The sequence below is a fragment of the Salmo salar genome, chromosome ssa15 (assembly GCF_905237065.1).
Source record: "Salmo salar chromosome ssa15, Ssal_v3.1, whole genome shotgun sequence".
In the NCBI taxonomy this organism is placed as follows: Eukaryota; Metazoa; Chordata; class Actinopteri; order Salmoniformes; family Salmonidae; genus Salmo; species Salmo salar.
This window is the reverse complement of record NC_059456.1, coordinates 19,683,068-19,708,830: the sequence shown is the minus strand read 5'-3', so window position 1 is coordinate 19,708,830 and position 25,763 is coordinate 19,683,068. Positions and strand designations below refer to the sequence as shown.

The following is a 25,763-nucleotide window of genomic DNA, read 5'->3' as shown; positions in this document are numbered from 1 at the left end:
AAGCAAGGTCCAGACAGAAATGGTTTGTCATGATCGGTGTGGAAGAACTTGACTGGCCTGCACAGAGCCTTGACCTCAAACCCATTGAACACCTTTGGGATGAATTGGATATTCCATATTAATGCCCATGATTTTGAAATGAGATGTTATACTAGCAGGTGTCCACATACTTTTGGCCATGTAGAGTATCTCGTCATTATGTCCAAATATCCAGTAGAGCTCAACTTTTTAGAGAAGGGGGTAGCTACCTCCCAATATGGCGACCGGAGTATTGGCGAGTAGGTGAAAGTAGTGGGCATGTGGAAAGGAGTGGGTGTGTTGAAATGAAAGTAGGGGGCATGTGAACATTTCTGGGTAACAATTTAAGGACCTTACTGTGGTCCAAAAATAAATAACAAAAAAATTGCTTCTTAGCAAAGAGCAATTTCTCAAGCATTAATTTTGCTAGGACTGTCTGGGAGTGGTTTGAGTTGGGGAGGGGAAAACGGAAAATTAGCTGTTATTGTCAGAGAGATTTGGAACAACATTATTCCAACCTCATAGTGTGGAAATATATATAAAACACAGGTAAATAACTTTTTTGACTGCTCTGGGCCTTTTAATATTGAAAAATACAACGGGACACTAATGTCAAATGCAAAAAATCACATCAAGTGATTACAACAATACAGGGCACTTCATACACATTTCATACACATTATAAAGCAGTATAAAATAAGTATATTGAAATACAGACATTTGAATTAACAATGCCTTTTTTATAAACAACAGGAGTGTAAACATTATTTCATATAGTATATATATGTGCTTTTACTTTATGACGCCAGCGTCACCTCAAATCGGATCAACCGGATACTTCCATCGTCAAGGCAGAGGATATACAACAACACAAAAATAGCATTATAATATGAAATAAAAATATGTTCCAACTTGGTAATGGACTTGCATGTAATGGACAAATCCTAGAATACTACTACACCTGTATATTTCAACATGGTATACAGTACACTGGCTGACTACACCTGTATATTTCAACATGGTATACAGTACACTGGCTGACTACACCTGTGTATTTCAACATGGTATACAGTACACTGGCTGGCTACACCTGTATATTTCAACATGCTATACAGTACACTGGCTGACTACACCTGTATATTTCAACATGGTATACAGTACACTGGCTGGCTACACCTGTGTATTTCAACATGGTATACAGTACACTGGCTGGCTACACCTGTGTATTTCAACATGGTATACAGTACACTGGCTGGCTACACCTGTGTATTTCAACATGGTATACAGTACACTGGCTGGCTACACCTGTGTATTTCAACATGGTATACAGTACACTGGCTGGCTACACCTGTGTATTTCAACATGGTATACAGTACACTGGCTGGCTACAGCTGTGTATTTCAACATGGTATACAGTACACTGGCTGGCTACAGCTGTGTATTTCAACATGGTATACAGTACACTGGCTGGCTACACCTGTGTATTTCAACATGATATACAGTACACTGGCTGGCTACAGCTGTGTATTTCAACATGGTATACAGTACACTGGCTGGCTACACCTGTGTATTTCAACATGGTATACAGTACACTGGCTGGCTACAGCTGTGTATTTCAACATGGTATACAGTACACTGGCTGGCTACATCTGTGTGCCTCTACCGTTATAGAATATCACAATAACAACCTCTTTGTTTGTCTCAGAGTCGGTAAGTGCCGGTAAGAAGTGTCGGTAAGAAGTGTCGTTAAGAAGTGTCGGTAACAGATCACCATCGTGATTGATCTTAGTGTTTCCTCTTCAACATTATAGTTTCCACTACCGTCTTCCATCTGTCCCTTATTGTAATGGTGGTTGGTTGCAGTAAGTAAACGTTGTGGCACTGACTTGGGTTTCAAAACAAAACACTTATTATGATGCAGAGATAACTGGGTTGGGCATTAGGCTCCGCCCTCTTCCCTCAGAACCCAATCAGGTAACGTTACCAAGGTGTTACCGAGGCAACGGAACCCTAACAACCCTCCGGTGGTCTTTTGGGAAAAGACAGAGACAAGAGTCTCCAAAAGTCTCCAGCTTGGCGCTCGAGACAGTACATAAGTGCTTCAACAACAAATGCATCAGGTGATTTAAAAAAATAATAATATTTCGTCATCATTGATGACAGTTTTTTCTCTCTCTCTCTCTCGGTGGATTCCTTCCTTCCCACCCTTGGGTTTCACTTTTCCGTCTGTGGTTTCACTTAGAGGCCTCCATCTTTTCAGCGGCCAGGTGTTCGAGCAGGGGGTTGGCCTCGCTCTCAGGGGTCTTGACGCTGTCGGTGCGGACGATGCAGGTGGGGCGGTGGAGGTTGAGCATTACCATTAGCGTCTGTCTCTCCATCCTCAGCTCCTCGATTTGGGCCTTTAGGTCAGAGTTCACCACCTCCAGACGCTCCGACTCCTACAGGGAGGACAGAGAGGGGAGGGGGGTATACTGTAAGGTCATTGATTTAGCCTTTATTTAACCAGGTAAGTCATCGAGAACACTTTCTCTTTTACAATAATGACCTGAGGTCCCACTTTAAACAAACTATAAGCAGGACTGGGATGTAATGGATTACATGTAACAGATCTTTTTTTAAATGAACTGTAATCCGTTACTTTACCAGCATTAAAACGGTAATCCGTTACTTTACCAGCATTAAAACTGTAATCCGTTACTTTACCAGCATTAAAACGGTAATCTGTTACTTTACCAGCATTAAAACGGTAATCCGTTACTTTACCAGCATTAAAACTGTAATCCGTTACTTTACCAGCATTAAAACTGTAATCCGTTACTTTACCAGCATTAAAACGGTAATCCGTTACTTTACCAGCATTAAAACTGTAATCTGTTACTTTACCAGCATTAAAACTGTAATCCGTTACTTTACCAGCATTAAAACTGTAATCCGTTACTTTACCAGCATTAAAACGGTAATCCGTTACTTTACCAGCATTAAAACTGTAATCTGTTACTTTACCAGCATTAAAACTGTAATCCGTTACTTTACCAGCATTAAAAATATACTTTTGAAAAACGGGATGATTACCTCCAATGATTACTTTTAAATTCAGAAAAAAAGGATGTTTGCGAAAAAAAAACCTTTGACACTTTTCTGTTTTCTCATTCAAATCAGTGTTGAAAAAAAAGTATCAAATTTAAATTTGTTATTTCCTGAACGAGTCTGACCACCAATCAGAGACCACTATGATGACACACCAAATGATGACCACCAATCAGAGACCACTATGATGACACACCAAATGATGACCACCAATCAGAGACCACTATGATGACACACCAAATGCGTTTGGATTGTGGGGAAAAAGCGGGAATAGGCTGTTATAGACTACAGTCCAAGCTATATCTTATAATGGTGCGACTGCTGTCGACATCCAGAGATGATCCAACTTGATTAAACGCTTGGAGGTAAGGATGACAGCAGTGGTGTAGTCTACAGGCGATACGGATATCACTTATTATTGATAATCTCTGTAGCGCATTGATGTGAATCACACTGCTGCTCTGTCATGTAACTATTATTATTGATAACTACATTGATGTGAATCACTCTGCTGCTCTGTCATGTAACTATTATTATTGATAACTACATTGATGTGAATCACTCTGCTGCTCTGTCATGTAACTATTATTATTGATAACTACATTGATGTGAATTACTCTGCTGCTCTGTCATGTAACTATTATTATTGATAACTACATTGATGTGAATCACTCTGCTGCTCTGTCATGTAACTATTATTATTGATAACTACATTGATGTGAATCACTCTGCTGCTCTGTCATGTAACTATTATTATTGATAACTACATTGATGTGAATCACTCTGCTGCGCTGTCATGTAACTATTATTATTGATAACTACATTGATGTGAATCACTCTGCTGCTCTGTCATGTAACTATTATTATTGATAACTACATTGATGTGAATCACTCTGCTGCTCTGTCATGTAACTATTATTATTGATAACTACATTGATGTGAATCACACTGCTGCTCTGTCATGTAACTATTATTATTGATAACTACATTGATGTGAATCACTCTGCTGCGCTGTCATTTAACTTTTTGCGCCTTACGGGTTGTGGTTGTTGTGGATGGCTGTTCACAAAAGTATATGTGTATTTTAAGCCAGTAATAGTTGAATTGAAGAAGTTTAAGCTGCCTATCGCTCATTGTTTTTGCGACCAGTGGACAGCCAGTGAAAAATGTTCTCTTGCAACAGCTGCATAGTGAGGATCCCAGCCTATGGAATAGAAGTTTGAGGAGAGTTCCTCCCTTCTAAACCCCACCGTGGTGTTGGGCTCCATACTGTCAAAAACAAGTTTCATTTGAGAAGACCACAAGTGGGACATTTATTGAAAATCCATACGCCTAACAGAGACATGCACACTTTTGACAGACTTAAACAGCTGCAAATTATCAAGATATTTAAAGTGTCACCAACAAAAACTTAAACAATAGCAAACTATAGCAAATGCAACATGCAAATAGCACTTTTCAGTAGTGCTCAAAATATGCCATTCCATGACCAGAGTTGATTTTTCAACTGGAAGCAATGAGCCGAATCAGTCCTCCATGACAACAAAATCATAAACAGAGTAGGCTAATTATGCTCAGTCTAATCTATATTTCCATATTTCCAAGTCCTATTCTTGAAGATCAAGGAGTATTAAACTAATTAGAATGACTAGAAATCTGACAGACTTTGTTTATTAATGTAAAGATATAGCCTAATCATATTATTATATGTAGTAGAAAGCGATGGGTTAGAATAAGCCTACATAACCCATAAAGTAAAATGCGACATACATTTATGGCCAGCTATGTACACGCTAACGTTGATTTATCCTGCAATAAATGTTGTTCAATTGGTAATATACATTTTTTGTCTTCTTCTAATGTTTCTTGAAAGTTATTAAAAAGTAACTGGAAGTAATCAGATTACTTTGGGTAATCCAAAAGTTATGTTACCGATTGTAATTTTGGACGGGTAACTAGTAACTAATGGATTACATTTAGAAAGGAACCTACCCAACCCTGACTATATATAAAGAACACCAGAGTATACATAAAGAACACCAGAGTATACATAAAGAACACCAGAGTATACATAAAGAACACCAGAGTATACATAAAGAACACCAGAGTATACATAAAGAACACCAGAGTATACATAAAGAACACCAGAGAATATATAAAGAACACCAGAGTATACATAAAGAACACCAGAGTATACATAAAGAACACCAGAGTATACATAAAGAACACCAGAGTATACATAAAGAACTCAGCCGCCATTTTGAAAAAGAAAAGAGACTGACCCTTTGGAGGAAGTCTGTTCTCTCCTTCTTCTTGTTCCGACATCGTGCTGCTGCCACTTTGTTCTTATCTCTCCTCCGTCTCCTCCTCTCATCGTCCTCGTCCATCTGCAGGGAGAAGAAGTATTGTGATTAGCTAATGGTGACCTTATTCAAGGCCTACATATTATTAAATATAGTTATTCCAACCTTGGGTTCTATCTTTCCTGCATTTTATACTCCTGACACAATAGTGTTTCACTCCTAGTTTTGTTTTATTGGGAATTTCAAGTTACTACGTCTCAGTTTGATACCTGTGCTTGCCATCTTGGAGGCAAAAGTGAATAGTTTCAGAGAACCCAGATTGAAATGATTAAAGGCTGAGTCAAAAACATGATTTTCCTGTGTTTTATATATATATATATTTCCACACTATGAGGTTGGATTAATACTGTGAAATTGTGTAAAAGGCCCTTTTACAGTAAGAGCTGTTTGAAAAGACCGCCTGAAATTTCAGCCTGTTTTGGTGGGATGGAGTTTTGGCCTGCCTCATCTCCAGGCCGTAAATTAGTTAATAGACCAATAAGAAAGATAGTTCCAAACCTCTCTTCCAATAACAGCTAGTTTTCAGTTGTCCCCTCCCCACTCAGACCACTCCCAGACAGTCCGAGCAAAAATCTTGCTTGAGAAATTGCTCTACGCTAAGAAGCAAGTTCTGTTTTGTTTTACCATTTTAATTGAAAACAATCACAGTAAGGTACTTAATTGCTCCCCAGAAAGGATTTGATATAAAGATAAAAATGGCTGCATTGACGCTTTAAGTTGTGTAACATCTAAACTACTTCTGAAATTGCCCACTTGGTGGAGCTAAAAGTTAGACAGGCTGACAATATCTAAAAATCAGTCGATCATAAAATAACAGATCCTGGCATCCCTCGAAAAAATCAACATCCACCACCATTCCTCCTCTTCATCCTCCTCTTCCTCCACCTCCTCCTCCTCACCTCTCCCTTGATAGCGGTGAGCGGCCTCTTGCCCAGCCGTCCCAGGATATGCAGCGGTGACAACATGGCACCCAGGTTCCTAAAGTCCTGTGCCAGTTTGAGCTGGTCGGTGAGCGTGGTGGCAGATATGCCGGCCAGAAGGCCCAGGCTGGGCAAGGACCCAGCCGTCAGGGAGGGGTCAGGAATCTGACCGGGCATCATGTCAGACCCAGCTACCATACACCACTGCTGTGGAAGGAGAGAGAGGGAGAGAGGAGAGGTAGAGCGAGGAGAGGAAGGGAGAGGGAGAGAGGGAGGAGAGGAAGGGAGAGGGAGAGAGAGAGGGAGAGAGAAGGGAAAGGAAGGGAAAGAGAGAGAGAAGGGAAAGGAAGGGAGAGAGAGAGAGAGAGGAGAGGAAGGGAGAGGGAGAGAGAGGAAGGGAGAGGGAGAGAGAGAGAAGGGAAAGGAAGGGAGAGAGAGAGGAGAGAGGAAGGGAGAGGGAGAGAGGAGAGGGAGAGTAACGAGATGAAGGGAGAGGGAGAGAGGAGGGAAAGGAAGGGAGAGAGAGAGAGAGAGAGAGAAGGGAAAGGAAGGGAGAGGGAGAGCGAGGAGAGGAAGGGAGAGGGAGAGAGAGGAGAGGAAGGGAGAGGGAGAGAGAGGAGAGGAAGGGAGAGGGAGAGAGAGGAGAGGAAGGGAGAGGGAGAGAGAGAGAGGTTAAGATTAAAATCATCCTGTCAATGACTGATGTAATAACATTATTTGTCACATCAGAACCAACCACACAGGGAGAAGAAGAAGAAAAAGGAGGTTAATTTAATTTCAACCATAGGATATTTTCCTTTCCCACCCAGTTTAAAAGCTATTGTCCAATATCCTCCACAGACAGCCATTTAACGGAATTGGCAGACTGGATTTAGCTGAATTCTACACTGGAATGTTAATCTACACTAGTATCTTGGCTCCATGTTCAGCCTGTGATTAATCATGTATTGCATTGATTTGCCCACAATCACTGAACAAAAAAAGAGAGGGGTGGTATGCAATAAAAAAAAATCAAGAGTTTGACCACAGGACTTCTTATTGCAATCAGAGAGAGCGAGACAGAGAGAGAGAGACAGAGAGAGAGAGCGACAGAGAGAGAGAGAGACAGTGAGAGAGAGACAGTGAGAGAGGGACAGTGAGAGAGAGAGAGAGACAGAGAGAGAGAGACAGAGAGAGAGCGAGACAGAGAGAGAGAGCGAGAGAGAGAGAGAGAGAGAGAGAGAGAGAGAGAGAGAGAGTGAGAGACAGAGAGAGAGAGAGTGAGAGACAGACAGAGAGAGACAGAGAGAGAGTGAGAGAGAGTGAGAGAGAGAGTGAGAGAGAGAGTGAGAGAGAGAGAGAGAGAGAGAGAGAGTGTGAGAGAGAGAGAGAGACAGTGAGGGACAGAGAGAGACAGAGAGAGAGAGACAGCGAGAGAGAGAGACAGCGAGAGAGAGAGACAGCGAGAGAGAGACAGAGACAGAGAGTGAGAGACAGAGACAGAGAGAGTGAGAGAGAGTGAGAGAGAGAGTGAGAGGCAGAGAGAGAGTGAGAGACAGAGAGAGAGAGAGAGAGAGAGAGAGAGAGAGAGAGACAGAGAGAGTGAGAGGCAGAGAGAGAGTGAGAGAAAGAGTGAGAGAGACAGAGAGAGAGTGAGAGACAGAGAGTGAGAGACAGAGACAGAGAGAGAGAGAGTGAGAGAGAGAGAGAGAGACAGAGAGAGAGAGGCAGAGAGAGAGAGAGAGTGAGAGAGACAGAGTGAGAGGCAGAGAGAGAGTGAGAGGCAGAGAGAGAGAGAGAGGCAGAGAGACAGAGAGAGAGTGAGAGAGACAGAGAGAGAGTGAGAGACAGAGAGAGAGTGAGAGACAGTGAGAGAGACAGAGACAGAGAGTGAGAGACAGTGAGAGAGACAGAGACAGAGAGTGAGAGACAGAGAGAGAGAGTCTCAGAGAAACATGCAGTCACAGTCCTCTGTGAGAGAAATAAAGGCTGTACAAAGCAGCCCCACAGTTAAGACATTTCTCTAATAACATGTTAAAACCAAAACTCCTGATGGCCAAATAGAAAACAAATGTTGCTCATGGAACGGTGCATCTGAACCCTACTGTCTGTATTTAATTCCCATACAATGGGCGTATGTCTAGTTCACATGCACCTCGGCTCCAATACACACCAGTATTTTCAGTATCAAGCAGTGAATCAAAAGGTTATGGCCTCTCTGTACAAAGCCCTCATCTCAGCCTAGACCCAACAAAGATGTGTATTGTGAGGTGAGCAGGACAGGACAGCTGACTGTGTGCTGCTTGTGGAGCTGACCAGCTGACTCCCTGTCTGGGTCCCAAAAGGAACCCTATTCCATATCGAAATAGGAACCATAGAGCCCTGGTCAGATGTAGGGACCATAGAGCCCTGGTCAGATGTAGGGACCATAAGGCCCTGGTCAAATAGTGCACTATATAGAGAATAGGGTGCCATTTGGGACTCAGTACCCTGTTCCTTACTGACGACACTGGAAGACTGTAGTTCCTTTCTCAGCTAAATAAAAAAAAGCCAGAAAGAGAGACAGAGAGAGAGTAGTCTGACAGACTACCACCCCCAGACATACAGCTACCTAGACCAGCTGGCCTACTGTAGTCTGACAGACTACCACCCCCAGACATACAGCTACCTAGACCAGCTGGCCTACTGTAGTCTGACAGACTATCACCCCCAGACATACAGCTACCTAGACCAGCTGGCCTACTGTAGTCTGACAGACTACCACCCCCAGACATACAGCTACCTAGACCAGCTGGCCTACTGTAGTCTGACAGACTACCACCCCCAGACATACAGCTACCTAGACCAGCTGGCCTACTGTAGTCTGACAGACTACCACCCCCAGACATACAGCTACCTAGACCAGCTGGCCTACTGTAGTCTGACAGACTATCACCCCCAGACATACAGCTACCTAGACCAGCTGGCCTACTGTAGTCTGACAGACTACCACCCCCAGACATACAGCTACCTAGACCAGCTGGCCTACTGTAGTCTGACAGACTACCACCCCCAGACATACAGCTACCTAGACCAGCTGGCCTACTGTAGTCTGACAGACTACCACCCCCAGACATACAGCTACCTAGACCAGCTGGCCTACTGTAGTCTGACAGACTACCACCCCCAGACATACAGCTACCTAGACCAGCTGGCCTACTGTAGTCTGACAGACTACCACCCCCAGACATACAGCTACCTAGACCAGCTGGCCTACTGTAGTCTGACAGACTATCACCCCCAGACATACAGCTACCTAGACCAGCTGGCCTACTGTAGTCTGACAGACTACCACCCCCAGACATACAGCTACCTAGACCAGCTGGCCTACTGTAGTCTGACAGACTACCACCCCCAGACATACAGCTACCTAGACCAGCTGGCCTACTGTAGTCTGACAGACTACCACCCCCAGACATACAGCTACCTAGACCAGCTGGCCTACTGTAGTCTGACAGACTACCACCCCCAGACATACAGCTACCTAGACCAGCTGGCCTACTGTAGTCTGACAGACTATCACCCCCAGACATACAGCTACCTAGACCAGCTGGCCTACTGTAGTCTGACAGACTACCACCCCCAGACAAACAGCTACCTAGACCAGCTGGCCAACTGTAGTCTGACAGACTACCACCCCCAGACATACAGCTACCTAGACCAGCTGGCCTACTGTAGTCTGACAGACTACCACCCCCAGACATACAGCTACCTAGACCAGCTGGCCTACTGTAGTCTGACAGACTACCACCCCCAGACATACAGCTACCTAGACCAGCTGGCCTACTGTAGTCTGACAGACTATCACCCCCAGACATACAGCTACCTAGACCAGCTGGCCTACTGTAGTCTGACAGACTACCACCCCCAGACATACAGCTACCTAGACCAGCTGGCCTACTGTAGTCTGACAGACTACCACCCCCAGACATACAGCTACCTAGACCAGCTGGCCTACTGTAGTCTGACAGACTACCACCCCCAGACATACAGCTACCTAGACCAGCTGGCCTACTGTAGTCTGACAGACTATCACCCCCAGACATACAGCTACCTAGACCAGCTGGCCTACTGTAGTCTGACAGACTACCATATTTTCTCCTCTTTCTCAGGCTGCTACCCAGGATCAGTGTTTGATGATGCAACACCCTCTCTGTGTTCTTGCAGTCAAGCAGAACAGCCAGCTGGCACACACACACACACACACACACACACACACACACACACACACACACACACACACACACACACACACACACACACACACACGCACTGTACCCAGACCAGACAGACAAAGACAGCCACACAGAACAGGGTAGAACACAACAGGATATAACAGGGTAGGGCAGGGGAGAACAGGGGAGAACAGAGCATAACAGGGTAGAGCAGGGTAGAACAGGGTAGAACAGGGTAAGGCAGGGTAGAACAGAGGAGAACAGGGGAGAACAGAGCATAACAGGGTAGAACAGGGTAGAACAGGGTAGGGAAGGGGAGAACAGAGGAGAACAGGGGAGAACAGAGCATAACAGGGTAGAGAAGAGCAGGGTAGAACAGGGTATAGCAGGGTAGAACAGGGTAGAACAGGGTAGGGCAGGGGAGAACAGAGGAGAACAGGGGAGAACAGAGCATAACAGGGTAGAGAAGAGCAGGGTAGAACAGGGTATAGCAGGGTAGAACAGGGTATAGCAGGGTAGAACGGAACACGGTAGAACGAAACAGGGTAGAAAATAACAGGGTATATCAGGGTAGTACCGAACAGGGTAGTGCGGGTAGAGAAGAATAGGGCAGAGCAGAACAGGGTAGAGCAGAGCAGGGTAGAGCAGAATAGGGCAGAGAAGAACAGGGCAGAGCAGAACAGGGCAGAGCAGAACAGGGTAGAGCAGAGCAGAATAGGGTAGAGCAGAACAGGGTAGAGCAGAGCAGGGTATAGAAGAGCAGAACAGGGTAGAACCAAACAGAGCAGAACAGGGTAGAACAGAGCAGAGCAGGGTAGAGCAGAACAGGGTAGAGCAGAGCAGGGTAGAGAAATTAGAGCAGAACAAGGCAGAGCAGAACAGGGTAGAGCAGAGCAGGGTAGGGATGAATAGGGTAGAGCAGAAGAGGGTATAACAGAGCAAGGGAAGAGCAGAGTATAGCAGGGTAGAACAGAGCAGAGCAGGGTAGAGCAGAGCAGGGTAGAACAGAGCAGAGCAGGGTAGAGAGGAGCAGGGTAGAACAGAGCAGAGCAGGGTAGAGCAGAGCAGGGTAGAACAGAGCAGAGCAGGGTAGAGAGGAGCAGGGTAGAACAGAACAGAGCAGAGTAGAGCAGGGTAGAGCTGAGCAGAGTAGAGCAATGTAGAACAGAGCAGAGTAGAGCAGGGTAGGACAGAGCAGAGCAGAACAGAGCAGGGTAGAGCAGAACAGAGCAGAGTAGGGTAGCACAGAGCAGAGCAGAGTAGAGCAGGGTAGAGCTGAGCAGAGCAGAGTAGAGCAGGGTAGAACAGAGCAGAGCAGAGCAGGGTAGAACAGAGCAGAGCAGAGCAGGGTAGAGAAGAACAGAGTAGAGCTGAGCAGAGCAGGGTAGAGCAGAGCAGGGTAGAGCTGAGCAGAGCAGGGTAGAGCTGAGCAGGGTAGAGCTGAGCAGGGTAGAGCAGAGCAGGGTAGAGCAGAGCAGGGTAGAGCAGAACAGAGCAGAGCAGGGTAGAACAGAGCAGAGCAGAGTAGAGCAGGGTAGAGAAGAGCAGGGTAGAACAGAACAGAGCATAGCAGGGTAGTACAGAACAGAGCAGGGTAGAGCTGAGCAGAGCAGGGTAGAGCCGAGCAGGGTAGAACAGAGCAGGGTAGAACAGAGCAGAGCAGAGTAGGGTAGAGCTGAGCAGAGCAGGGTAGGACAGAGCAGAGCAGAGTAGAACAGAGCAGAGCACTGCCTAGTGGAAGGGGCCTCAGGAGAAGCCAAACACACAGCACAGTCTGGGTGGGAGAGGAAATGGCATGTATTAGTTAGGAAATAGAACTGCACTCAAGGCAAGTCCTGTCCTGCAAGCACACGCCCAGGATCAATCAAATATGACACGTGGGTGTGTGTAGGTGGGTGCGTGAGCATGTCTGTCTGTCTGTCTGTCTGTCTGTCTGTCTGTCTGTCTGTCTGTCTGTCTGTCTGTCTGTCTGTCTGTGTACATAAGTATGTGTGTGCACTCAGGCACATGTACACTCAGTGTATATAAATATATATATACACATACTGAGTGTACAAAACATTAGGAACACCCCACCCCTTTTACCCTCAGAAAAGCCTCAAGTCGTCAGGACATGAACTCTAAAAGGTGTGGAAAGCGTTCCACAGGGATTCTGGCCCATGGTGACTCCAATGCTTCCCAAAGTTGTGTGAAATTGGCTGGATGTCCTTTGGGTGGTGGGCCTTTCTTGATACATCCGGGAAACTGTTAGCCTAGTATCTAGCTTATACAGGGTCAGCAGTAGGCCTACATAGAGCAACCTTCAAACTTAGTGATAGGCCTACATAGAGCAACCATACACTGTCTCCCCCAAACTCAACTCTGGACCTCGAAGTCAGTTCCACTGCTTTTTAAATTGTTTTATTGTTCCCCTCTAATCAGGGACTGATTTCGACCTGGGACACCAGGTGGGTGATTCCCCCTCTAATCAGGGACTGATTTAGACCTGGGACACCAGGTGGGTGATTCCCCCTCTAATCAGGGACTGATTTAGACCTGGGACATCAGGTGGGTGTAATTAATGATCAGGTAGAACAGAGAACCAGCAGGCTCCGGACCTGGTAGGGTAAGAGTTGAATACCCCTGGTCTATCTACTATGGGAACAACTGCAACCTTTTTGCAAGCAACATTGCAAAAAATGAATAAAATAACATTTACCTCATAATATATGTTAACTGGAATGCTCATTTCCTGTTTCCTAATTGTCATCTCCTTATTTTCATACTGGACCTAAATTACAAGGGTTGCATTTGTACTAAACAATTTTATATGTCAGAACTTAAAAGGAATGTACAAAATCTGGTATATGGTTTGCCTCATACATTGTCTACTGTTATAATTTTAAATTGACAACATAGAGCTCAACATGTAAACAATGTCTGAGTTTAGCTATTCTCTGCTTCAGATGACAGATGACCATTAGGCCAATAATGCCATCACACTGTAGGCCTATGGCTGCATTGGTGATGCATGCTATAGGATAAGCTACAGAATGGGTTCAGATAGCTGATATACTGACAAAGAGTGACAATCAAATAAAATAGATTTCAGATTTTACAACTAGACAAAATGAAAATGTTGATTTGAGAATACCAACACAGAAACACTATCTGTCTTTTAGAGTGGCAGGGAACCTAGTGGTTAGAGTGTTGGACCAGTAACCAAAAGGTTTCTGGATCGAATCCTCGAGCTGATAAGGTAATAATCTGTCGTTCTGCCCCTGAACAAGGCAGTTAACCCAGTGTTCCTATGCTGTCATTGTAAATAAGAATTTGTTCTTAACTGACTTGCCTAGTTAAGAGTAGTTCACTATGTGAGAACAGAGTGCCATTTTGGACTTAGACATTGACTTATGTTTGCTGCAACTGACCACACCACTCTGGTCAGAGAGAGAGATAGTGTGTTTGACATGGAGAGGAGAGGAGAGGAGAGGAGAGGAGAGGAGAGGAGAGGAGAGGAGAGGAGAGGAGAGGAGAGGAGAGGAGAGGAGAGGAGAGGAGAGGAGAGGAGAGGAGAGGAGAGGAGAGGAGAGGAGAGGGGAGAGGCTATTGGCCAGTGTTACATCATCTACTGACGGGAGGAGAGGAGAGGAGAGGAGAGGAGAGGAGAGGAGAGGAGAGGAGAGGAGAGGAGAGGAGAGGAGAGGAGAGGAGAGGAGAGGAGAGGAGAGGAGAGGAGAGGCTGTTGGCCAATGTTTCGCTGGCTGTTGGCCAATGTGTTAATTTCTAGCATTGCTTGAAAAGCCAAGGTTATGTGGTATAGGCGTACAGGGAACTCCATGAATTCTTGTACTGCAGCGGCTGGGTTCTGGTTAGTCCGTACTTGAATGCAGCTCCTCCGTGGTTATTTAACCCACTCATGACCTAATGCTTGTGGCAGTAGTCAGCTGGTCTAGATGCTTCTGATCCCATTGCAGGTGCCTCGACTTAGTCAGGATTTGACTGAAACGTGAATTGCAATGATCCTCGGCCTGCGTTCCAAAAGGTATACTATTCCCAGTAGCGCACTATATAGGAGATAGAGCACCATTTAGCACGCATCCTGGATGATGGATGATCACCCTGGATGAATGATGGATGATCACCCTGGATGAATGATGGATAATCACCCTGGATGACAAATGATGGATGATCACCCTGGATGAATGATGGATGATCACCCTGGATGAATGATGGATGATCACCCTGGATGAATGATGGATGATCACCCTGGATGAATGATGGATGGTCACCCTGGATGAATGATGGATGGTCACCCTGGATGAATGATGGATGGTCACCCTGGATGAATGATGGATGGTCACCCTGGATGAATGATGGATAATCACCCTGGGTGAATGATGGATGATCACCCTGGATGATGATGGATGATCACCCTGGATGACAAATGATGAATGATCACCCTGGATGATCACCCTGGATGAATGATGGATGATCACCCTGGATGAATGATGAATGATCACCCTGGATGAATGATGGAGGATCACCCTAGATGAATGAAGTACCTATCTTGGATATTAACCCATCCTGAAGTCTCTTACATAATGTCCTCATGATCTGTTCCAGACATTTCCACTAATATGAATAATACCAATCCCTTCTACCGCCCTACCACACAGACAGGCTACCATTTGGCTAATGATATCTATTAATGATAGCTAATGATAGCGACTGTCATAGCCTCAGACAACTCATACATGACAATACAAACAGGTCTGGGACCAGGCTTAAATTTGGTAATGAATATTATGGAAAGGTTTAGTCATAGTGAACACGGTTTTGAGAGGCTTGTTTCTCAACGCTGGGCCTGCCAGAGGAAGGATGCATGCTGCGTGCACATCAAGCCTGATGAGGCCGTTAGAAGAAGGAGAAATGAAAGCTGTGGGCTGAGATCCTGTATTCTTTTCTCACACGTTTCTATGAGTTGAATGACTCAAGATGAACCACAACAGAGCAGAGAAGAGCACAGAACAGCACTACGCTGTCCCACACTACACTACACTGTCCTACACTACACTACACTGTTCTACACTACACTGTCCTACACTACACTGTCCTACACTACACTACACTACACTGGCCTACACTACACTACGCATCACTACACTGTCCTACACTATACCTCACTACACTACACTGGCCTACAATACACTACACTGGCCTACACTACACTATCCTACACTCCACTGTCCTAAACTACACTGTCCTACACTACACTGTCCTACACTACACCTCACTAAACTACACTGGCCTACACTACACTGGCCTAAACTACACTGTCCTACACTACACCTCACTACACTGCCCTACACTACACTGTCCTACACCACAGAGCCCTATTTGTTACTACTCAATGATCTATTTAACCAATAAGGTCCGAGGGGGTGGTGGTATATGACCAATATACCATGGCTAAGGGCTGTTAGGCACAATGCAACGTGGAGTACAGCTCTTAGCTGTGGTATATTGGTCATATACCAACAACCCCCAAGGTGCCTTATTGCTGTTATAAACTGGTTACCAAAGTAATAAGAGCAGTAAACAAGCCATTTGTGTCATACTCACAAATATATATATATACCATTCAGGACTCGAACGACCCAATTTATAACGTTGTTTACACCTGGATGTCTAGTCTTTACATACACGTTGTCATATTTGTACATTTTGTAGTGAAGTGTTGATTCATTGAAGTGAAGTGTTTAAACTTGTTTTAATTGTTAAACTATTATTCAAGATGAACTAGTTTCAATGTTGATTAATCACAGTGGTTCTGTCTGTATTTTCTATTTAACCTTTTTCTAACCAGGGCCCTATGGGAACTTTTCTTAATTAACCAGGACGTGTCTTAACCAGGGCCCTATGGGAACTTTTCTTAATTAACCAGGACGTGTCTTAACCAGGGCCCTATGGGAACTTTTCTTAATTAACCAGGACGTGTCTTAACCAGGGCCCTATGGGAACTTTTCTTAATTAACCAGGACGTGTCTTAACCAGGGCCCTATGGGAACTTTTCTTAATTAACCAGGACGTGTCTTAACCAGGGCCCTATGGGAACTTTTCTTAATTAACCAGGACGTGTCTTAACCAGGGCCCTATGGGAACTTTTCTTAATTAACCAGGACGTGTCTTAACCAGGGCCCTATGGGAACTTTTCTTAATTAACCAGGACGTGTCTTAACCAGGGCCCTATGGGAACTTTTCTTAATTAACCAGGACGTGTCTTAACCAGGGCCCTATGGGAACTTTTCTTAATTAACCAGGATGTGTCTTAACCAGGGCCCTATGGGAACTTTTCTTAATTAACCAGGACGTGTCTTAACCAGGGCCCTATGGGAACTTTTCTTAATTAACCAGGATGTGTCTTAACCAGGGCCCTATGGGAACTTTTCTTAATTAACCAGGACGTGTCTTAACCAGGGCCCTATGGGAACTTTTCTTAATTAACCAGGACGTGTCTTAACCAGGGCCCTATGGGAACTTTTCTTAATTAACCAGGACGTGTCTTAACCAGGGCCCTATGGGAACTTTTCTTAATTAACCAGGACGTGTCTTAACCAGGGCCCTATGGGAACTTTTCTTAATTAACCAGGACGTGTCTTAACCAGGGCCCTATGGGAACTTTTCTTGACTAGGGCCTTAATGGGGATTTTATTTTTTTACCAGGGCCCTATGGGGCCTTTCTTTGACCAGCCCTATGTGACCTGTAGTGCAATATGTAGGGAATAGGGTGCCAATTGGGACACAGCCATAGTCACACATCAGGCAATGTCACAACACAATAGCAGCATGTGTATATATATAATTATTTCGCTTCACAAAAGAACGGTGACATCTGGAAGTGATATAGTTCTATAGCTGTTGCTTCTGTCTCAGGGTGTTTCATGACCTCTCAATGGCTTTCTGTCTTTTTCTTTTTCTATAAAATATGTTGTTCCAGAGACTACATACATTTTTTTTTTGTTTTAAATAGGTTTCACCCTTCCACTTCTGGGTGTTCACTTCCATACTGTCCATCTAGGTTAGGCCGTCTCAGCCTCTGTCCAATGTTTATACATGCCATGTGGATTGACTTAGAGACAAAGAAAACACACTGCCATGTGCCCATAGCACTAGGCAAGGATCTGCTCCTACTCCAGCTGTTGTGTGGATAGCTGTTAACTAGGTCTAGTTGTTGTGTGGATAGCTGTTAACTAGGTCTACTTGTTGTGTGGATAGCTGTTAACTAGGTCCAGTTGTTGTGTGGATAGCTGTTGACTAGGTCTAGTTGTGTGGATAGTTGTTAACTAGGTCTAGTTGTTGTGTGGATAGTTGTTAACTAGGTCTAGTTGTTGTGTGGATAGTTGTTAACTAGGTCTAGTTGTGTGGATAGTTGTTAACTAGGTCTAGTTGTGTGGATAGTTGTTAACTAGGTCTAGTTGTGTGGATAGCGGTTAACTAGGTCCAGTTGTTGTGTGGATAGCTGTTAACTAGGTCTAGTTGTTGTGTGGATAGCGGTTAACTAGGTCCAGTTGTTGTGTGGATAGCTGTTAACTAGGTCCAGTTGTTGTGTGGATAGCTGTTAACTAGGTCTAGTTGTGTGGATAGCTGTTAACTAGGTCCAGTTGTTGTGTGGATAGCTGTTAACTAGGTCTAGTTGTTGTGTGGATAGCTGTTAACTAGGTCTAGTTGTTGTGTGGATAGCTGTTAACTAGGTCTAGTTGTTGTGTGGATAGCTGTTAACTAGGTCCAGTTGTTGTGTGGATAGCTGTTAACTAGGTCCAGTTGTTGTGTGGATAGCTGTTAACTAGGTCCAGTTGTGTGGATAGCTGTTAACTAGATCTAGTTGTGTGGATAGCTGTTAACTAGGTTTAGTTGTTGTGTGGATAGCGGTTAGCTAGGTCGAATTGTTGTGTGGATAGCTGTTAACTAGGTCTAGTTGTTGTGTGGATAGCTGTTAACTAGGTCTAGTTGTTGTGTGGATAGCTGTTAACTAGGTCTAGTTGTGTGGATAGCTGTTAACTAGATCTAGTTGTGTGGATAGCTGTTAACTAGGTTTAGTTGTTGTGTGGATAGCGGTTAGCTAGGTCGAATTGTTGTGTGGATAGCTGTTAACTAGGTCTAGTTGTTGTGTGGATAGCTGTTAACTAGGTCTAGTTGTTGTGTGGATAGCTGTTAACTAGGTCTAGTTGTTGTGTGGATAGCTGTTAACTAGGTCTAGTTGTGTGGATAGTTGTTAACTAGGTCTAGTTGTTGTGTGGATAGTTGTTAACTAGGTCTAGTTGTTGTGTGGATAGCTGTTAACTAGGTCCAGTTGTTGTGTGGATAGCTGTTAACTAGGTCTAGTTGTGTGGATAGCTGTTAACTAGGTCCAGTTGTTGTGTGGATAGCTGTTAACTAGGTCTAGTTGTTGTGTGGATAGCTGTTAACTAGGTCTAGTTGTTGTGTGGATAGCTGTTAACTAGGTCCAGTTGTTGTGTGGATAGCTGTTAACTAGGTCCAGTTGTTGTGTGGATAGCTGTTAACTAGGTCCAGTTGTGTGGATAGCTGTTAACTAGATCTGGTTGTGTGGATAGCTGTTAACTAGGTTTAGTTGTTGTGTGGATAGCGGTTAGCTAGGTCGAATTGTTGTGTGGATAGCTGTTAACTAGGTCCAGTTGTTGTGTGGATAGCTGTTAACTAGGTCTAGTTGTTGTGTGGATAGCTGTTAACTAGGTCTAGTTGTGTGGATAGCTGTTAACTAGATCTAGTTGTGTGGATAGCTGTTAACTAGGTTTAGTTGTTGTGTGGATAGCGGTTAGCTAGGTCGAATTGTTGTGTGGATAGCTGTTAACTAGGTCTAGTTGTTGTGTGGATAGCTGTTAACTAGGTCTAGTTGTTGTGTAGATAGCTGTTAACTAGGTCTAGTTGTTGTGTGGATAGCTGTTAACTAGGTCTAGTTGTGTGGATAGTTGTTAACTAGGTCTAGTTGTTGTGTGGATAGTTGTTAACTAGGTCTAGTTGTTGTGTGGATAGTTGTTAACTAGGTCTAGTTGTTGTGTGGATAGTTGTTAACTAGGTCTAGTTGTTGTGTGGATAGTTGTTAACTAGGTCTAGTTGTGTGGATAGTTGTTAACTAGGTCTAGTTGTGTGGATAGCGGTTAACTAGGTCCAGTTGTTGTGTGGATAGCTGTTAACTAGGTCTAGTTGTTGTGTGGATAGCTGTTAACTAGGTCTACTTGTTGTGTGGATAGCTGTTAACTAGGTCTAGTTGTTGTGTGGATAGCTGTTAACTAGGTCTAGTTGTTGTGTGGATAGCTGTTAACTAGGTCTAGTTGTTGTGTGGATAGCTGTTAACTAGGTCTAGTTGTTGTGTGGATAGCTGTTAACTAGGTCTAGTTGTTGTGTGGATAGCTGTTAACTAGGTCTAGTTGTTGTGTGGATAGCTGTTAACTAGGTCTAGTTGTTGTGTGGATAGCTGTTAACTAGGTCTAGTTGTTGTGTGGATAGCTGTTAACTAGGTCCAGTTGTTGTGTGGATAGCTGTTAACTAGATCCAGTTGTTGTGTGGATAGCTGTTAACTAGGTCCAGTTGTTGTGTGGATAGCTGTTAACTAGGTCTAGTTGTTGTGTGGATAGCTGTTAACTAGATCCAGTTGTTGTGTGGATAGCTGCAATGCATTAATGTAGGGGAGGAACGAGGCAGGCAGCCTGGCTACCATCTCTCCCAAGAGAAAGGCACTGGAAGGCATTTCTACTTAAAATAAACCCAGAGAGACAGAGAGAGAGAGAGAGAGAGAGAGCGAGAGACAGCGAGAGACAGAGATAGAGAGCGAGAGACAGAGAGCGAGAGACAGAGCGAGAGACAGAGAGCGAGAGACAGAGAGAGCGAGAGACAGAGAGAGCGAGAGACAGAGAGAGCGAGAGACAGAGAGCGAGAGCGAGAGACAGAGAGAGCGAGAGACAGAGAGCGAGAGACAGAGAGCGAGAGAGACAGAGAGAGATGTTCAGTCCGGGTCCCGTCGGCCCTAGTAGCCTGTCGGCTCGCCAACCCTCCCCATTAATCCACAGCAGTGTTCAATATACGCAGAAACCATCCCACGGATGTGCCCGGGCAGGCAGCCAGGCACTGGGGCATTTAAACCCCTCAACACACACTCATAGGCATGCACATAGACAAACACTCATAGGAACACACAAACACACTAATTAATATATACTGTTAGAATGAGCAGGGGTTAAGTTGGAGCTGTTAGGCCGGGGTATTGATGGTAGAAGAGTCTGGGGCTGTTAGGTCGGGGTATTGATGGTAGAAGAGTCTGGGGCTGTTAGGCCGGGGTATTAATGGTAGAAGGGTCTGGGGCTGTTAGGCCGGGGTATTGATGGTAGAAGAGTCTGGGGCTGTTAGGCCGGGGTATTAATGGTAGAAGAGTCTGGGGCTGTTAGGCCGGGGTATTGATGGTAGAAGAGTCTGGGGCTGTTAGGCCGGGGTATTGATGGTAGAAGAGTCTGGGGCTGTTAGGTCGGGGTATTGATGGTAGAAGAGTCTGGGGCTGTTAGGCCGGGGTATTAATGGTAGAAGGGTCTGGGGCTGTTAGGCCGGGGTATTGATGGTAGAAGAGTCTGGGGCTGTTAGGCCGGGGTATTAATGGTAGAAGAGTCTGGGGCTGTTAGGCCGGGGTATTGATGGTAGAAGAGTCTGGGGCTGTTAGGCCGGGGTATTGATGGTAGAAGAGTCTGGGGCTGTTAGGCCGGGGTATTGATGGTAGAAGAGTCTGGGGCTGTTAGGCCGGGTATTGATGGTAGAAGAGTCTGGGGCTGTTAGGCCGGGGTATTGATGGGAGAAGAGTCTGGGGCTGTTAGGCCGGGGTATTAATGGTAGAAGAGTCTGGGGCTGTTAGGCCGGGGTATTAATGTAAACCTAACCAGACTAAGGGTATAGGGTGCTATATTAGGGTATAGGATGCTATATTAGGGTATAGGATGCTATATTAGGGTATAGGGTGCTATATTAGGGTATAGGGTGCTATATTAGGGTATAGGCTGTTATATTAGGGTATAGGCTGTTATATTAGGGTATAGGGTGCTATATTAGGGTATATGGTGCTATATTAGGGTATAGGGTGCTATATTAGGGTATAGGGTGTTATTTAGGGTGTTATATTAGGGTATAGGTTATTATATCGGGTATGGGGTGCTATATAGGGAATAGGGTGCTATAAATAGGGAATTGGGTGCTATAAATAGGGAATAGGGTGCTATAAATAGGGAATAGGGTGCTATAAATAGGGAATAGGGTGCTATAAATAGGGAATAGGGTGCTATATAGGGAATTGGGTGCTATATAGGGAATTGGGTGCTATATAGGGAATTGGGTGCTATATAGGGAATTGGGTGCTATATAGGGAATTGGGTGCTATATAGGGAATTGGGTGCTATATATAGGGAATAGGTGCTATATAGGGAATAGGTGCTATATAGGGAATTGGGTGCTATATAGGGAATAGGGTGCTATATAGGGAATAGGGTGCTATATATAGGGTATAGGGTCCTATATAGGGTATAGGGTGCTATATAGGGAATTGGGTGCTATATAGGGAATAGGGTGCTATATAGGGAATTGGGTGCCAATATAGGGAATAGGGTGCTATATAGGGAATAGGTTATTATATAGGGAATAGGGTGCTATATAGGGAATAGGGTGCTATATAGGGAATAGGGTGCTATATAGGGAATAGGGTGCTATATAGGGAATTGGGTGCCAATATAGGGAATAGGGTGCCATTTCAGACGCATCCAGTGACTGAGGCCATTTCCAGGACAACATTAACTTCATGACACTGTTTCTTTCACTGATGGAACACCAACAACCATGTAAAACATTGAGAAACCAGGCGATGTAAACTCTAATAACAGACTGTAATAACACACTGGTTATCTCACAAGGAGCAGACGGATCATTTTCATAAAGATGATGATAATGGAATAGGCAACTTACTCACAAGTTGGACTGCAATCCCCTTCTGGTGGCTGGTGGTGGTACAGTATGTTTTAGACACTGTAAGAAGATATGAATAATAGTTATTTTAACTCATATAACCTGTTTCAAAATAGAAGAAACATGCTTCAGATATACAGTACCAGTCACTGTATAGTTTGGACACACCTACTCATTCAAGGGTTTTTTATTTTTTATTTTTTTTACTATTTTCTACATTGTAGAACAATAGTGAAGTCATCAACACTATGAAATAACACACATGGAATCATGTAGTAACCAACAAAAAGTGTTAAACAAATCAAATTATATTTTAGATTCTTCAAAGTAGCCACCCTTTGCCTTGACGACAGCTTTGCACACTCTTGGTATTCTCTCAACCAGCTTCATGAGGAATGATTTTCCAACAGTCTTGAAGGAGTTCCCACATATGCTGAGCACTTGTTGGCTGCTTTTCCTTCACTCTGCGGTCCAACTCATCCCAAACCATCTCTATTGGGTTGAGGTCGGGTGATTGTGGAGGCCAGGTCATCTGATGCAGCACTCTCCTTGGTCAAATAACCCTTACACAGCCTAGAGGTGTGTTTTGGATCATTGTCCTGTTGAAGAACAAATGATAGTCCCACTAAGCGCAATCCAGATGGGATGGTGTATCGCTGCAGAATGCTGTGGTAGCCATGCTGGTTAAGTGTGCCTTGAATTCTAAATAAATCACATACAGTGTCACCAGCAAAGCACCCCCACACCATCACAACTCCTCCATCCTTAACGGTGGGAACCACACATGCGGAGATCATCCGTACACCTACTCTGCGTCTCTCAAAGACACGGCGGTTGGAACCAAAAATCTCAAATTTGGACAAATCAGACCAAAGGCCAGATTTCCACCGGTCTAATGTCCATTGCTCATGTTTCTTGGCCCAAGCAAGTCTCTTCTTCTTATTAGTGTCCTTGAGTAGTGGTTTCTTTGCAGCAATTCGACCACAAAGGCCTGATTCCTCTGAACAGTTGATGTTGAGATGTGTCTGTTACTTGAACTCTGTGAAGCATTTATTTGGGCTGTAATTTCTAAGGCTGGTAAATCTAATGAACTTATCCTCTGCAGCAGAGGTAACTCTGTGTCTTCCTTTCCTGTGGTGGTCCTCATGAGAGCCAGTTTCATCAAAGCGCTTAATGGTTTTTGCGACTGCACTTGGAGAAACTTTCAAAGTTATTGAAATGTTCTAGATTGACTGACCTTCATATCTTAAAGTAATGAGGGACTGTTGTTTCTCTTTGCTTATTTGAGCTGTTCTTGCCATAATGTGGACTTGGTCCAAATAGGGCTATCGTCTGTATACCACCACTACCTTGTCACAACACAACTGATTGTCTCAAACGCATTAAGAAGGAAAGAAATTCCACAAATTAACTTTTAACAAGGCACACCTGTTAATTGAAATGCATTCCAGGTGACTACCTGAGAGAATGCCTAGGTTGTGCAAAACTGTCATCAAGGCAAAGAGTAGCTACTTTGATGAATCTCAAATATAAAATATATTTAGACTTCTTTAACACTGTTTTGGTTCCAAATGTGTTATTTCATAGTTGTGATGTCTTCACTATTATTCTACAATGTGGAAAATAGTTTTTTTTAAAAAAGTTAAGAAAAACCCTTGAATGAGTAGGTGTGTCTGAACTTTTGACTGTTACTGTATATATATATATTATTAACTTTCTAAATGATGAAGATGATGGAGATAAAGGAGGAAGAAGAGGGATGATGAGGATGATAATAATTTATCGTCATCATAAACATATAATCGAGTTATTTGCCACGAGCATGGCAGTGAGTTCACATGCAACTTCAAATGCATAAACGGAAATGTCAGCCTGTCTGTGTGAACTTGAGTGGGCTGCTAGTCTGTAACTGTAGCCTACAAAAGCAATGTGAAACAATACTATGCATTTTTTTTTTCAACACAAATAAAATCACCAAGAAAACTAAAACAAAACGTTCTCCCCTCATACGAAAGAATGTCTTTCAATTCCGCTTTCTGTTCTACATACTGCTGATAGCCCACAATGCTGCAATGTATAACAAACCTAATGTTACATAAGGTTGAACCTCGCAGCGGGGATTGCTTGTGGTTGATATTAACTTTCACCGTCTCCTTACATCGTAACAGCGAAAAATGAATTCTCGGACATGGCAGAATCTATTCTATAGTAGTGTTCAAGGCAAGCTGCAAGCGATATTCATTCGCTACGTTGTACCGTTTGACAAAGAGGTTGTAACAATATAACAACAAAAGAGTTGTTGTGCAAAATCCATGAGAAAAAGTTACAATATAAATGCTTTTATAATGCGTCTAGTCTAGTGCATTACACTATCGCAAGCGGAAACTAGTCAAATAAAGTTGTTGTAAAATAATACAATTGTAAAAACCGATCATGAAACACAAAAACATAACTTAAAACCTATTAGAAAAAAGTTTAAAATTTGTAAAAATGTCTAAACAGTTAATCGAGTTAGTCTAAATTTAGTAACCTAAACCAGAAATAGTAAATTAATAGGTTAATTTACCTGTATTAGGTCCCGTAATCCGTGGTGATATAACGTGTCCGTAACTTATGAATCGGATATAGGTTTTGATACTAAAAGTCGTTGCGTCAGCCGGTTTAAATAGTGATCGGTATTTGGGAGGGTTCGGGAATGCGGAACTTGCTTGTCCCAGACCTGAGCATGGATAGAAATACAGGCAGGCCTGAATAAAACGTTCCACCCCTAGCAACCAGAAAAACACACAACATTCTGGTGTGAGGAAACTTTCAGATGCCTGTTTTGTTAAACTGGAGAGACCCAGTGCATCCACGCCAAGTTGTGGCTATAAACATACAAATGCATTAACAAAATAAAAGTTATTGTGTGTCTCTGTGTGTGTGTGTGTGTGTGTGCGCGCGTGCGTGTGTGCGTGTGCGCATGCGTGCGCGCGTGCGTGTGTGTGCGTGTGCTAAAGAGGGAGAGCAAGAGAGCAATTTAATATATTTAGAGTTGTAATCGGATGCTCCGTCAATTCACCTTAAAGTCAGTTCAGCATGTTGCACGGGCTGCTCTTATTTGGTGTACTGTAATTCTGAACATTCCTCTCAGTGTTAGCTCCCTATAGTCTGAGTCTTTTCACTTGTCTCTGTCTACCTGTCTGACT

At 43.9% G+C, this 25,763-nt stretch overlaps 1 protein-coding gene across 4 annotated transcripts; it reads right to left on the bottom strand.

Annotated features, from left to right (window-relative positions):
- Positions 1-572: 572 nt before the first annotated feature.
- On the bottom strand, positions 573-25,333 carry LOC106571029 (jun dimerization protein 2). Of its 4 annotated transcripts, none has more exons than XM_045695530.1 (5): positions 25,142-25,333; positions 22,576-22,635; positions 6,368-6,595; positions 5,388-5,492; positions 573-2,456 (listed from the first exon to the last, which is right to left on the bottom strand). In XM_045695530.1, exons 3-5 carry the CDS (start codon positions 6,584-6,586, stop codon positions 2,253-2,255), a joined length of 528 nt encoding a protein of 175 aa, XP_045551486.1. In that variant the 5' UTR covers positions 6,587-6,595; positions 22,576-22,635; positions 25,142-25,333; the 3' UTR covers positions 573-2,252. The 4 variants fall into 4 exon arrangements, with proteins under 4 accessions (XP_045551486.1, XP_045551489.1, XP_045551488.1 ...); XM_045695533.1 differs by having other exon boundaries at positions 6,368-6,592; positions 25,142-25,305; XM_045695532.1 differs by having other exon boundaries at positions 22,580-22,635; positions 25,142-25,299.
- Between the last annotated feature and the right edge of the window lie 430 nt (positions 25,334-25,763).

Bases quoted from the DNA above. Each gene is read 5' to 3' on its own strand.
- LOC106571029 (XM_045695530.1), bottom strand. From the start codon at position 6,586: ATGGTAGCTGGGTCTGACATGATGCCCGGTCAGATTCCTGACCCCTCC. The intron at 5,493-6,367 runs GTGAGGAGGAGG...TTCTCCCTGCAG, and splicing joins TCACCGCTATCAAGGGAGAG to ATGGACGAGGACGATGAGAG. The intron at 2,457-5,387 runs GTCAGTCTCTTT...TCCTCCCTGTAG, and splicing joins GAACAGACTTCCTCCAAAGG to GAGTCGGAGCGTCTGGAGGT.